Source organism: Mustela lutreola, chromosome 7 (assembly GCF_030435805.1).
Source record: "Mustela lutreola isolate mMusLut2 chromosome 7, mMusLut2.pri, whole genome shotgun sequence".
Taxonomy (NCBI): Eukaryota; Metazoa; Chordata; class Mammalia; order Carnivora; family Mustelidae; genus Mustela; species Mustela lutreola.
In genome coordinates this window covers 40,491,059-40,505,822 of record NC_081296.1, presented here as the reverse complement: position 1 = coordinate 40,505,822, position 14,764 = coordinate 40,491,059, and the positions used below count along the sequence as shown (strand labels likewise).

Genomic DNA, 14,764 nt, shown 5'->3' with positions numbered 1-14,764 from the left:
TTTGTGGCAAAACTGCCAAGCCTGTTGAGAAGCAAGTGGATGAGTTTGGATTCTCTTTTATACGGAATGAAGTTTCTCCTGAGGTTTTTGAGCCAAAAGTGATATGAGCGAAGAGCTACCTTAATTTCAGGAGCATGAAAAGAAATAAAATTTAGAGGCAGGGAGACAAAATGGGAAGCTTTTGCAATAATCCGATGTAGAAGTTAGTAGGTATCTGGATGATCTGGTGGCATGAGATGTCAGCTAAGGCAGTGATTTCCCAGTACGGAGGACAAGTGGCATTGCTTTCACTAGGTTCCCACACATTGATTAGGAAAGTCTATGTTACTGTTATGCTACAAGGTTTTGCATCATGGAGCCCAAGGTGATTTGTTACAAGGTGTGGCAGGAGCATAACATGGTGGGAGCACACTACTGTTGTGTAGTGTCAAGCCTGAAGGTGGCATTCCCACAAGCCTCTCTGTGTTTGAAAATGTGAATGCCGATGCTCTGACCTGTCTGTCTTTTCACATTTCTAGGATGCTGACAGACAGCACCAAGAGGTGATTGCAATTTACCGTACACATCTTCTTAGTGCTGCACAGGTAAAAAAAAAAAAAAAAAAAAGAATACTCTTCCTCCTTTGGAAAAGATTTCATTTCATTTGTATTTTCATCCTAAGAGTCCTTTCCATTTTATTTTTTAAAAATTCCGGTGTCATTAACATGCAGTGCTGTATTAGTGTCAGATGTACAATACAGTGATTAAGTAGTTCCATACCTCATCTGTGCTCAGCACAGCCGCACTCCTCGATCCCATTTTGGAGAAGACCATTTTTTATTTGCAAGTACATTTATGAGAAAGTCATTGATGTATAAAGTAATTGTACCCCATATGCTTATTTAAAAATAATTGTGTTTCTTTTAATCATGGCTGTGTATCTCCCAGCAAAATTTACAAAGCTATATGGTAACACAACATCTTCAATTTCGTGTTCTCTCCATCTGCTTGTCACTCATTTTATAGACCATTTGGCAGCATCTGATGGCGGCCCGTGCTTGTGGCACTGCTAGCTGGAGATAGCGTCTTGACAGCCATACCTGGCTCTCAGCTCAAGAAGTGAAGGACTTCACTGTTTCTCGGGAGTATTTCTTGGACATGTAGTACTATAAAAGTGCAAAAATGACAAAGTGTGCACAAAATTGTAAGAATGTAAGGAAAAAATTGGTTCTGGTAGGAGATTACCAATAACATTTATTTATTGAGGCTTAAACTCAGTGAAGCGTAAGATTAAGAATTCCCTTCTTTGGGGGTATAATGAGAAAGCTTTTTTTTAGAAGGATAAGAAAATGTTTGACATATGAAGAGTGCCATACTTAATGCTCTGTAGAAATCCTGTAATCAGCATCTCCAAAATTCTCAGAATAGATTTTTGAGGAAGATGTATTAAAAGAGACAGTGTTAGAATGGCGGGTGAGATATAACAGGACTTGGTTAGAATTTGAAATGTCAGTCCACATGTTTTTTTTTGTTTATTTGTTTGTTTGTTTGTTTTAAAGAGGTGTTGAGATGAGAGAAAGCTTCAAGAAGGTCATTTTTTAATAAAAGGAACCAGGTGAAATAATAAAAAGGAAGAAACTTTACAGTGTCAAATTCTTAAAACCAAAAAGCCTTCCTTTTCTATAGGAGATAAAGGGGTAACAAAAGGAAAAGAATGGATTATGGTATGATTGGCTACTTTCTTTTGCGGAGCTAGAAGATGAGCTGAGATTTCACAGTACCATTGACGCGTGAACAGTGGGAGGCAGGGGAGCCAACCCTGCAAGGTTGAAAACTCCGCATATAACTTTTGATCCCTCCAAAAACTTGGCTATTAATAGTTTATTGTTGACTGGAAACCTCCCCAATAATATAAGTAGTCAATTCAATTAATATACATTTGCTATGTTATATTTATTATATACTTATTATATACTATATTATAATAAAGTCAGCTGGAGAAAAAAATAGTATTAAGAAAATCATAAAGAGGGATGCCTGGGTGGCTCAGTTGGTTGGGCGGCTGCCTTTGGCTCAGGTCATGATCCCAGGGTCCTGGGATCGAGTCCCACATTGGGCTCCTTGCTTGGCAGGGAGCCTTCTTCTCCCTCTGCATCTGCCTGCCTCTCTGTCTGCCTGTGCTTGCTCGCCCTCTCCCCCTCTCTCTCTCTGATTTAAAAAAAAAAAAAGAAAGAAAAGAAAATCATAAAGAGAAAATACATGTATTTTGTATTAATATCATAAAAAATCTGTGTCTGTATGGAGCCATGGTTCAAACTCCTGTTGTTTAAGGGTAAACTGTATATTGCGGTTGTTAGAGAGGACAGTTGATGGATAGCGGAATGGGACTTTTAGGAGGGAGAGGGTAGAAAAGTGTCGAAGATGTGTATCAGAGAGGATGAGGAACTCATTCAGGTCTGGTATTGGCCAGAAGAGGAAGAGTGTGCCTTCGCCGAGAGACACTGCAAACTAGCGAGCCTTTCAACTTTGTCTAAAGTCTGCTTCCAAAAGTTGAAATTCTACTGACTCCTAATGAAACATAACAAAAACAACTGGCATCTGAAATAGTCTTGCCTTCTGGCATCATAAAGTTAACTAAGAAATTCAGTTTAGTCAACTATGGCTAATGTTTGAAATTTAAACATCCTGCTGTTATAGAAACAGATTTTGGAAGCATAACTTTTTATATTAATAGGAAGTGTTATGCTAAAACCTGTTCAAGTGTTCAAGCAAAGAAAAAGGGGAAGAGGGTGTTGTAAGCTTACCATATTGACTCGCATTTAATCAACCTCTTGCCATCTTTTTAAGTTCAAAGTGTTTCTTCCTAAATATAAATGGCTAACATACATATAAAAAAGATCTCAACCTCGTCAATAATGGAGAAATGCGAATAAGCAAAGGAGGTACCATTTTTCACCAAGGGGATTGGCAAATACTAAACAAGATGATCGTCTGGAGTGTTGGCCAAGGTGTCTGGGAAATTGGCATTTATACCCTGTTGGTGGGAGTGTAAATTGTTACAACGCCTGTAGGGGAAGTTTTGTAATGCTTAGCAAAATTAGCAATTGAGCCTGCTTTTTGAACAGGCAATTAGGAATCTGCCTGTAAAGATGGGTGACACCTTAAATGGGCATCACTGCAGGACCAAGTAAAGAAATGATGATATATCCGTAAGTGTTATTATCCAATAACTTAAAATAATTAGGGATACAGCTGGGGAAAGACTTTGTGACATTAGGTGAAAGGGCAAGTTGGAAAATCATACATGTGATCCTACTTAGGATAAGAATATAAGTTTGGGGTCTTTTTCATTAATTACTTTTCTAATTACAAAAACATTTCTCAGCAGGAGCAGGAAAAAAACTTAACTTGTAGCTGACTTTGCTTATCTACAATTCATGCTGCCCCTATTATCTAAACCATTGTTAAAAAAAGAGAAAGAGAGAAGTTTGTCCATCTGTCTTCTGATAATAAGTGTTAAGAGCAGCTGGTTTCTACTACTTTTAAGCTGACTTTCTTTCTTTCCATCACACAGCTCTGCCCTCCTTCCAGGAAATCCTTTAGAATATCTGCAATGATGAGGCTTTAGCATTTGGTGAATCACAACCACTTAGGCCCTGTTTCAAAGCCTCGGGCTTTAGAATTCTTGTGTCCGTGAGGATGACATAAAATATTTCTGCCTTTCTTCTTTCTCTCCAGGGTCACATGGATGAAGACGTGCAGGCGGCCTTACTCCAGATCATACAAATGCGGCAGGGGCTCGTGTGCTAAAGGCAGTCCCGACCAGGTGGGGCGTGCTTTAGCTGCTGGTGCTCAGCAGTCCCAGTACAACTCCATGGCCTTCCTCAGCTGCCTTGTGCTGGTTACAGTTGAAATAAAATATATTTTGTTTCATCAGCAAGTTTCTTTTTTTTAAGATTTTATATATTTATTTGACAGAGAGAGATCATAAGTAGGTAGAAAGGCAGGCAGAGAGAGAGGGGGAAGCAGGCTCCCTGCTGAACATGGAGCCTGATGTGGGGCTTGATCCCAGGACCCTGAGATCATGACCTGAGCTGAAGGCAGAGACTTAACCCACTGAACCACCCAGGCACCCCAGTTTTGTTTTGTTTTGTTTTTAAATTAGATGGGTATGTTACTGAGTTTTTCCCTATCAGTTCAACTCTTATATTCTATATATGTTAATTTTATGGTCGGGCAAACAACCTAACACTGCCTCAGATGGGCTATGTATTTTTAAACTGTTGAGTCCGTAATAAAGTACGCCACCTTCATAGGGCCATATGAAGAGGGGTCAGACTGAAATAATTTTTAAAGATTTCTTTTAGAGAAATTAATTTGGTAAGTGGCTCAAAAGATCTTTCTGGTCTTCAGCTAAGCCATGAGACCGAATGTGATTTTAAGGAATGCATCATAACTTGGCTGGCCAAGTTGCATTTTTATTGAAGTAACTTCATGAGTGCCTTTGACTTGTTTTAGAGGTACAGATTTTTTTCTTCTTATCTAGTAACTTTTATGCCCCTTTAAATACACTTCTTTTTATAAAGCGGTGTGCAGTGCTAAATTACATTTAGATTAAAAACAGGCAAGGGTAGAATGTATCAGGAATTTATATTAAAATGGCCTCATAATATCCACAACAGCATTTTAATTTTCACTTGTGATTTCTCTTGCCATAGTATTTAGAGAACTATGATAAATGGTATACTAGATTTTTCAAAGTGTCAAAAATTATAGGCTTTTTTTAAGCAACTACTTTGACATTTGCTACTATAGTAACCAAACACTCACTATACACACATCCTCCAAATGCTTTGTACTTACTTATAGGAAAATTGCACTAATGAAATTAATAACGTGCAGTTTTCCTGCGAAATTAGAGAACAGATTTTAGAAAACATTTTTCAGGTTTTAGGTGAAAGGGCAATAATAAACCGTAAGAACGTAGCTCACAAGGAAAAAAATAAAATAGGCCATGTTTTAGTAAATATTGTAACCAACCATTTTTATTAACTATATCTCATTAAGAAGAGTTTATGTGTTTTGCTATTTTGTTTACCATTCAGATTGAAGATTACTAATTTGACTGTTAGCAAATAAACTGAACAAATGAATCCTTTCAACCAAGTTTTCTTTTCATCGCAAAATGTGCCTTAGCAATAATCTTTGAACATTCTGGACCAGATTTCTTATTTATTTATTTATTTATTTGTGCCCAACGTGGGCCTTGAGCTCACGACCCTGAGATCAAGAGTTGCATGCTCCACTGACTGTGCCAGCCAGGCACCCAGATTTTCTGGTTCCAATTTTGTATAGTAACAAGGACAAAGAGCCATCAAAATAGCTTCTTCCACCAGAAACCATCACATTTCTTCAGTGTAGGAACAACAGTGAAAAGTCAGAATTGGATTTATTTTTTAATTCTTTAGATATTTTTTCATGTAAAATTTGGATTCTTTAATTTTCATATTTAATGTTGTCTTTTGGCACGAGTTCTGTTTCATCGGTTTTATTTAGGTCTCCTTTGAAGCTCTAAAGTAAAAAACGTCCCTTACTGAATAGTCACATTTCAGTGCTGCATTTTCCTTAGTAGAGCTGGGAGGGAACCTCATGTGTGCTTTATTTTGTCACCAATCACCAGTAAAATGTGGAATATTGTTTTGAGCATCCTCGTAAAAGGTTTACAAGGTCATTTATGCCATGTGCCACTTTGGAGAATTTGGTGTAGAGAACGACGGGGTCCACCGGTGATGTCGCCCATTATTAGTCCACCACATGGAGGAGCAAGGAACCCCCTTGAATTAATCCCATGTTCTCCTTCACCCATCTTTTGATATCAAAGGCAGAGATAGCCTTTATGACACTGAAGGCTGAAGCTTTTTAGGTAGTAAACAGTGGAATGTACAGAGTAGGTACATGCTGGTCTCTTCTGTTCTGTGTTCAGAAGAATTAGGACAACGAAGATCAGTTGTGCTGAGATGGGAGTGGGGAAAAGTCACGAAATTCCTATTGGGGCACGTTCCTTTGTTGAAAGCTTTATTACTTTCCCACTGTTTTATTCTTACCATTCCTGCTTCATTGGGAAAGCTCATTATTTTTGCCAGAGGATCCATGTTATAAAGAACTTTTAAAGTCGAATATTCATTCAACAAACATCTTAAATTGTAATATTACAGTGACTTATTCACTAGCTAAACCTGCGCTGTTCTAAGACTCCAGGCGAATGTAGCTTCATCTTTCTGATGGCTTGCTTTTTATTTCCAACCTTTGCTCTTGACCCTAGCCAGATATTCCATGGTTTAAAACTCTTAGGTGTTGGATCTTTGCTGCTTTAGGGATCTTGCCGCTTCAGAACACAAGTGCATTACCAGCTTTCCTCAAACAAGCACCTAAAAACTTCTACACATGCTTCTCATCTACCTGAAGGGTTCCTGTTCTTGGTTGACTTGCTTCAAAGTAGAAAAGGGAAGGTTCATTTTTGGTGCCCACGATGACAAGGCCTATTGGTGCCTGCCCACATAAAGCTGAAGCTTAGGCAGCAATGGCCAGAAGCTTCTCTTGATTTCTGCTTCACCACAGTGGGAGACAACTACTCCTTGCTGCCTCTGCATTCTCCTCATCACTGGACTCTGCAGCCTCGCATGATCTTTTTTCTTCTCACAAGTTCTGGGCGTCAAAGTAATGGCGGTACCTCTGGCACCAATATAGGGACAGAGAGAGACTTGCCTGTGATGAGCAGGCAAAAATATGGCGGCCCACGCCTGCCAGAGAAGGAAGAGCCTCGGCCTCGCTCCTGGCTGCTGCATGCTGTGAGTGATATTCCGCAACGATGACGTTTCAGAAAAGAGGAAAAAAATGGCACCATCAAATATGTATATGCAAAATACAACACAGAAAATGGGCATCTCCGCTCCCTTCCATTCAGCTGGGGAGTCTTTGTTGTTGGAAGTTCTTTCCCAGGTTTGGGCCTTGGTGCCTTGAAACATGACTGCCTAGATCAGACCTCTCCAGGTAAATCGTAACCTGCAGTCTGAGCACGGCTTAGGTCTCTGGCCACATGTAGGGGCCTCCACCTTGCAAGAGACATGATGGTAGAGATTAAAAAAAAAAAAAAAAAAGCCCGGAAGCTGCAGCAGGGGTGGCATTCCAGGGCATGGAGCACCGAGTGCCATCGTGGTGAGTGTTACTGGTCATGTGGTGTCGCTTATGCATTAGAGGCTGGGTTCATTATTTATACCCGCAGGAACAAACTTCGGTGAGGGATGGATTCAACCAGAAAGGAAAGGTTACAAAAATGTCATATGTAAATGAGAAAGAGCCAAGACTTGTGAGGATTGCTTCCCCAGTAGCTGTGTGTGTGTGTGTCTGTGTCTGTGTGTGTGCACCTACATATACTTATGTTCTACTCCATGAAATAGTAGAAGAGACGTCGGTAAAAATAATGCCCATTATAATTGCTATTTGGTCTCAAATTGTTGTACTGAATGGGCCTGATTTTTATATTTTAAACAGCTTTGCAGTTTGTTTTTCGAGATAGCGGTCCTGGAATATTCTGAATTCAGGAAAGAGTTTAGAGAGGTTATTGCCTTCTTAATAATTTAGAGCTTCTATTGCTCTGCCAAGTCAGAAGATTAACATTTAATAGGAAAAAAATTATATATCTTTAATTCTGTCACGGCTATTAGATCGGATGGATTTTACATTAAGTGACAAAGATGTTGAGCATTTAAGGACCATTAAGCTACAGGACTCTTTTATTGGGTTCTGACGCCTCTGAGTCCAGGTCCCACGGCGAAGAGTATTTGTGTCATAGATACAGAATGCATTAAGGACGAGGAAAAGGGCATACATTTTAAAAGAAAAGAAGCTGTGAAAAAAAGAGTGATTTTCCACGTTGTGAACAGCTACCATACAGATTCAGTGTGACTTTAATTAGTTTTGTTCCTCATCAAGTGGCCGCCTCAGAGGCTACGAGACGATGGTGAAGGGCACTCTGAAAGTGGGACTTGCAGGAAATCCAACTCCCTGGGCATCCCCTCTCGATAGCCCACTTTGAGAAACTAGGTTTCCAGTAGTTTCCAGGTCACTCGAGATCATCAAGATTTTAAGTTCAAAAATGCCTTATCTAGTGGTCCTTAAGGACAATGAAAGGAAACAAAAGAGAAAATTTACTTCTAATACGCATTTACTTTTTTTTAGTAATGCCCAACTTATCAAAGAGGGGATCCACTCCTGAGAAGACCCATGGGGATAAAGTCCGCGCCTTCCTTTTAATTAAGTGCTTGTAACATACCTCACGTTATGGTCATTAAAGCACGACAAGCAGTATCTTAAGCATTAGAAACGTTTTTTACTTGTTTCTCCGCCGTGCCTCCTGTCCCATTTCCACCTCCAAAACCCTGGGAAGAGTAAAAAAGCAAAAAAGATAACAGGGAGGATGTAGGAATGGAGTTCATCTCATGCGTAACTTTTCCCCCTTGAAATGTCCAAACAAATGGTGTGATTTTTCTTTCCTGCTATTCTAGGCTGTTTTTAATTGCCTCTGACTAAAGTGGCACCTTATGGGCTGCTTCAGAAATTGTCTTCAGGATTTAAAATTGAAGCCCATTCATATTCAGTCTTCCTGCTAAAATCTGTTAAGCCAAAATAAAAATGACTGCTCCTGAGATTTTGTTTTCCTCATCCTTGCTGCAAACATTGTCTCACAGGAGCTGTGCGTTCCCATTTATGCACAATTACAAACTCTTCTCTATGCAAATGGAGAGGCCCGAACCATCACGGCAGGGCCGCCAGCACCAGTCCTGAGGAAGCCTCCGTGCCTCCATCAGATAAAGGGGAGCTGCTCTCTTGAGCTTGGAGCCTCTTTTTTTTTTTAAAGTGAATTGTTCCAGTTGGCCTTAATCCCTAAGCAATATGGCTCCCTGAAAACCATCTTTATTCATTCACACCAATTGACGTTTTAAGAAATTCCTCCAGCTACTGTTCATCTAAGTCTAAATATATCTGTTAGAGTTGAATGCGTTTAAGAGGATTTGCAATCTGTGATTATCCAAAATACTATTCATTGTCAATATTTTTGGTGTGCCATAGCCAATCTTGTTATTATAATGTACATAACTACTTAACGGCAGCAGAGCCCAAATACATCACAGCAATCCGGATAACCTGAGCGGGGGCTTTTCTCCTGTCGCCTCGCTACCGCTTCAGCACTGCTCGTGTGGTTCTGAGCATCGGAAAGAACTTAATAAGCTCTTGCTCCCCTTCCAGACCCTTTTGGGTAATCTCGCCCTCATGTTCTAAGTAGAGAGCAGTTACCAGGACGACAGAGAATTTGAGGAAGATTTAATTGTGATCTGATGTCTAACCAGCATAAAGAGCTGGTGCCTCGAATTTACAATTCGAGGTTCCCAAGCAAATGTCAATATGCACATTTATTATTTTTGCCCAGCCTCATAACAAAAAGGAAGTTAAGGTGGCTTGCAGTGTTTCCCTTAATATGGGAGAGGAGAAGGGAGGATGTAAATACCAAAAGGAGAGGAAAAATCAGCAGCAGCTTGGGATCCAGAACTCATGACAGAGACACCGTAATATACCGCTTACTTTTCTGGAGCTGCCTCGATGTGACTCAACTTCCTAGCAGCCACTGCAAGGACTGAGCATCATGGATGGGAACATAGCATCTGTTCCCTAGAGCGCCGCTGGCCCTGGTGCTCAGGCGGGCCAGTCCGTCCCCCAAAGGGTCAAGCACAGCCGGTGGTGTTCCCCTCTGGTGTTGCCCCAGAGGGAATGTGTGCTCCCCCTGGGGCACGTGCAGGGGGATGGTAGTGTGTCTTACTTTCTAAGTGCTTGCATCAGACTGGATGGTAAGCGGAAGCTAGTTTAGGATAATATTTTTGGTTTGTAGTCGTTTGTAGCTGGTGAGATGATGGAGTCAGCAATAATGGCCCACATTTGTGGTCCATTTGGGTCCATGAAGAAGGTTTTTTCCTCTCCTCTTATTCTCGATCCCCAGTGTTTCTATTATAAATGATTTTTTAGTTTAAAAAAAAAACAACATGCTTAGCTCCCCATCATGTACTAACTGGATAATTTTAGGGGAATAATAAAGAAGAAATCACATTTTAAGGAATGAAGAAGAAAATTTGCAGCAGGTAGAAGAGGACTTCGTCCTCAGTTGAACTTTGCTCACCCCATCTTCGTAATTCCCTCTAAACTATTATTACTTGTCACAGAGTCGTCCCTCCCCCTCTATCTTTGGTGAAGATTTCTTCTTTAAAGTGTACTAAAAAGTGGACGTTCACTGTTCTCTTGACCACTCAACATAAGAACCGTCTTTCTGTGTTTAGGAAATTATCTTATGAACCTTAATGAGATGAAGAGAAGAGACATCTACCCACTATACAGGCTAAAAATGCCAGATGTTTGCTTTTCCCTGGCATCTCGGGATGGAGACACATGACCCAGGCCAGGTCATTTTGCAAACTGTGCCCTCAACTGTGGGGCACTAAGTGATGGTAAGAGGCAGAGGTGATGTCTTTCCAGTAGCTGGGACAGTTTGGTGTGCTCCAAGATCAAGTTCCTGGTGCAGAGATGGAGGGGACCCAAAGATTAGCATCTATTGCTTGGTTGGGAAGGCTGCTGTTTTCTCCCCAGACAGACTCTGCTGTATGATTTGGAAGCTCTGTCTGTTGGGCCCAAGCCTGGTCTCCTGCCTTCTCTATAATTTAATGAGCTAGCCTAGTACATTCGTAATAAATAATAAATCCCCTATTTGGTTAAAACAGACAAGATTAGTTTCTGTGTCTTACAAATAAAAACTTGAGCTGATATAAAAATTTCCCTCTTATCTCCAAAGCAACGTATATTCAATTTAGAAACTAGGAAAATACAATCAGGAAGAAAGGAGAACTCAAGTCGCCTCAAACCCCGATATCAATATTTTTAATGCTTTGGTGAAGTATCTTTTCTAATACCATTGTATATATTCAGTTCAAGGAAGACCGTGCTGTCGAAAAATAATGATACAGGATTTCGGGAGGGCACTTTCTGCCTTGTCCAGGGAATCCAGTATATAGTCTTCCTACCCTTGTCTTAAGAGCTTAGGGTTAAGAGTGCTTAGTCGGATTGGACTGTGTGGGCTGGAATTGCTTTTAAGCCCCATAACTAATGAAAGGATCACTTACAAAAGGCTGGCACCTCTTTGCTGTGTAGGTTGACAATTTTTTCCCTCTAATGTTGTCATTTGTGCTTAACTTTGTTTTTTCTCCCACTCAGAAGTTTAAATTTTGTGTAGAAATTTGGCCATCTTTTGTGGTTTGTGACATTGGTGTCATGCCTTAAATATCCTTTGCCAACACAGAGATACACATTTTATCTAGTGCTTTTATGGTATTATTAGTTATATTAAATACACAATCCACTCAGAATTTGTCTTAGGATATCATGTGAGCTAAAGATTCAGTTTAATTATTGTTTATATTGCTACATAGTTTGATTAATTCAATTACCTTTTATCTTCAATGCAGTCATTTGCATTTTCGCCACTGATTTCTAATGCCACCTTGGGAACATACTAAATTTCTATCTGGGGTTGTTTTTTTACTTTTTGTTCTGTTTCGTTGGTCTACCTATCTCTTACCTCCACTTCAAAATCTGTATGTTCTTTCAAGTTCCAAATCTTTCAGTAGTTGCTCTTAGGGGGTGGGGAGAGACAATCTTGGGTTAAATAGGCAGGGATTTGGTGGGACCTATCAGTTGGGGATTGTCATTATGGAAAACTCTGTTCTTTAATGTAGACAAGGAACGGAATGTTCTGGTTAATGAAGAATTCCTGTAAATAAACAGTTGTATTGAAGTAATTTGATTTTGACTTTGAGAATTCATAAGACCTGTCAAGACCTTATGGTGTCTCAGGGTCATCCGCAACACCACACACACATTGGTTATCCTTATGCTATACATACAGTAATGTGCTCATTAACAGAGTCTGAACAGGATATTGGATAAAATAGAATTGACTATATTTCTTTTTGGATGCCAGGAGTGAAATGAGTACTAGGGTCCTTGGAGACAGAGGACAAGTCTATCAGTTTGCTCTGTAAATTACCACATCCACACAAAGCTGATGAATGGACTTGGTGAGTTAGACCCATTACAGAACGCTAGCTAAACAATCATAAACAGTTGGTGGGAAATTTAGAGAGCCAGTTCCCAGAGGAGGGAAAAGTATCTTTCTATCCTGCTAGGTTCCAAATAGCCTCCTTGCAGGCGAGTCAAGGAGACCTGTTTGGATTTCTATAGTACGCCACAGAACAGCCCTGCTGGTGCCCAGTCTTCGAAGCATAATCTGTACATGTTTCCCACGTTGGTAGTATTGATCGTATTGGAGGAAAGCAAATGAAAACCCATACAAGGGCTGGTAAATGAGGGAGTCAGGACATCTGTATCTTCCATTCAAGCCCAGCTGGGTCCACGTCACTGCCCTCACCGTCCTGGGCTTTCGTGCCTCTTTGTTTTCCCATTTTATCCCATCACTTGAAATGATCCCCTACTCTATTTCTTGCCATTATAATTCACCTAATTCTTCAAGGAACATCCCCAAATCCTATTTCCGGGCCGATTTCAAGGAATCCCCTTTTGGAAGAATCTTACTTTTTTTTTTTTTTTTTAAAGGTTTTATTTATTTATTTGAGAAAGAAAGAACACACAAGAGGGGCAGAGGGAGAGGGAGAAGCAGGCTCCCTCTCTGCTGAGGTCCTGGGCTCCATCCCAGAACCCTGAGATCATGACCTGAGCCGAAGGCAGACACTTTGCCAACTGAGCCACCCAGGTGCCCCTGGAAGAGTGTTAGTCTTTCCTTTTATTCTGAACTCAAGATATTCATAAAACATTTCTTGAGTACTTGCCATGTATCTGAAAGGCGCTGTCCTAGTTGATGGGGCAGATATCAATTTCGTACGGCTGCTCTGACAAATTACCATAAGCACAGTGGCTTAAAACAACAGAAATTTATTCTCTCACAGTTTGGGAAGCCAGAAGTCCAGCATCCATTTTATTGCCTTTTAATCTCCTAAACCAAAGGATAAACTGCTGGGCTTAGGGATACTCAGAAAACTTTGAATCCCTCCAGCCCTGGCTACCCTAGCCCAGAAGCTTCCACTTGGATAAGCGAATGTACGGATAAAATAGCAAATGAAAATGATCTGGAGAAGAGATGCGTGAACAAGATGTACTTCAAAAATACATTAACTTTCCCATACTGCATGAACCCATTTATGTATCATTCTCAGAATGACGAAATTACAGCAAAATTAGAGCAGTGGAGAACAGATTAGCTGTTGCCAGGAATTGAGTTTAGGAGTGGGGAAGTGATTAGAAAGGAATGGCCCAAAGGAGGTCTCTCTGGGGGTGGAATGTTCCGGGTCTTGACCTCAGTGGAAATTACATAGTTACACAGATCTGCACACACACACACACACATACACACACACACACACACGATAACCTGATCTGGAACTATACACACATTGTACCAACATCAGGTCCCTGGGTTGGATATTTTATTCAGCTGAAGTGTAACTGCTGGAGGAAACTAAGTAAATGGCAAGCAAGACCTCTCTGTATATCTTTAAAAATTTTGGTGACTGTAATTATTGCACAATGTTAAAATCATAAACATAAATTCACTTTGTTCTTCAGAAAAGTAAGCACTGACTTGCAGAAACATACATGACGTAAAAGTAATTACATAAGGAAATTGAAGGTTCAGATAAAGGTAGGGGTATAGTCCTCATATGGTAACTACACTTAGCCTGCAAAATCACCTCTGAGCTTTCTAAAGACCAAAGGAAAACTAGTCTGCTAGGGTTTTCTGTCCCCGCCCCCCAGCTACTTCTCTAATCCAGAGGACAGCGCTGTTAGGACCTGGGCGAATCGAAGGGCCTTTTCTGTCATTGTGTGTTACATTGAAAATATTGGCCCATATCAATCCTTTCTCGTCTGTGTGGGGATTGGGATGTAGTCAAGAACTTGGATGGCCCCATTTTTGCTATGGCTGTAATGATCAGCAGGAAAAGCCAGGGCCCATGGTGGAAAAACTAGCCCAATAAAATTTCCAAAGTATGAAGCTTGCTGAGATCCTTCCAAAATGGCACTTTGTAGAAGAGTTTCATGTCTTGGGGAGAGAAATTAACTGTAAATAAAGCGAGGGATGTCTTTTAAAGATTAGTGTGGGCTCAGTTGGAAATTGGGCTTGCCTTTTTGTAGAAAATCTTTTCATCTTACTGAACACTGTGTGTGTATGTGTGTGTGTGTGTGAGAGAGAGAGAGAGAGACTATGTTAGGTCATAGCTAACACATTTAATGATGAAAATGTATAATTTTGTGAAAGTAGAGATAGAAGCACGATTTGGTGCTGGGTCCTGGGTATGCTCCTGATTACCAGTGTGACCTCAGGTAAACACTTGAACTCCCATATCTAGACCTGAATGGAAAAGAGACCCTTTGATTCTTACATAAGTACTTCTCAGCCTAAAACTTTTATGAGGTTCTATTCCTGGAGCGATTGTTGGTTTGTCTTGGCATTTGGACCACTCATGCTCTTCCTGTTTTCTCTGAATTATGGATTTCAGGTTCCTTTTTCTGACACTGTTTGGTTGAGATGTGTGTGTGCTTGCATGCGTGTCTATGAACCCCTCGCCGGTGGTGTTGTGCGGTCAGTCCTTGCTCATGCGTGTTAACCAAGAGA

The 14,764-nt window shown here is 40.5% G+C and overlaps 1 protein-coding gene across 4 annotated transcripts in view; it reads left to right on the top strand.

Annotated features, from left to right (window-relative positions):
- UACA (uveal autoantigen with coiled-coil domains and ankyrin repeats) overlaps positions 1-3,915 on the top strand; it is an 87,405-nt gene extending 83,490 nt beyond the window's left edge. For all 4 annotated transcript variants that reach the window (XM_059180540.1, XM_059180541.1, XM_059180542.1 and 1 more), the window contains exons 18-19: positions 519-584; positions 3,718-3,915. In XM_059180540.1, coding sequence (XP_059036523.1) covers positions 519-584; positions 3,718-3,789 — 138 coding nt within the window. In that variant the 3' untranslated portion in view covers positions 3,790-3,915. The remainder of the gene's footprint in view (positions 1-518; positions 585-3,717) is intronic.
- Positions 3,916-14,764: the final 10,849 nt, after the last annotated feature.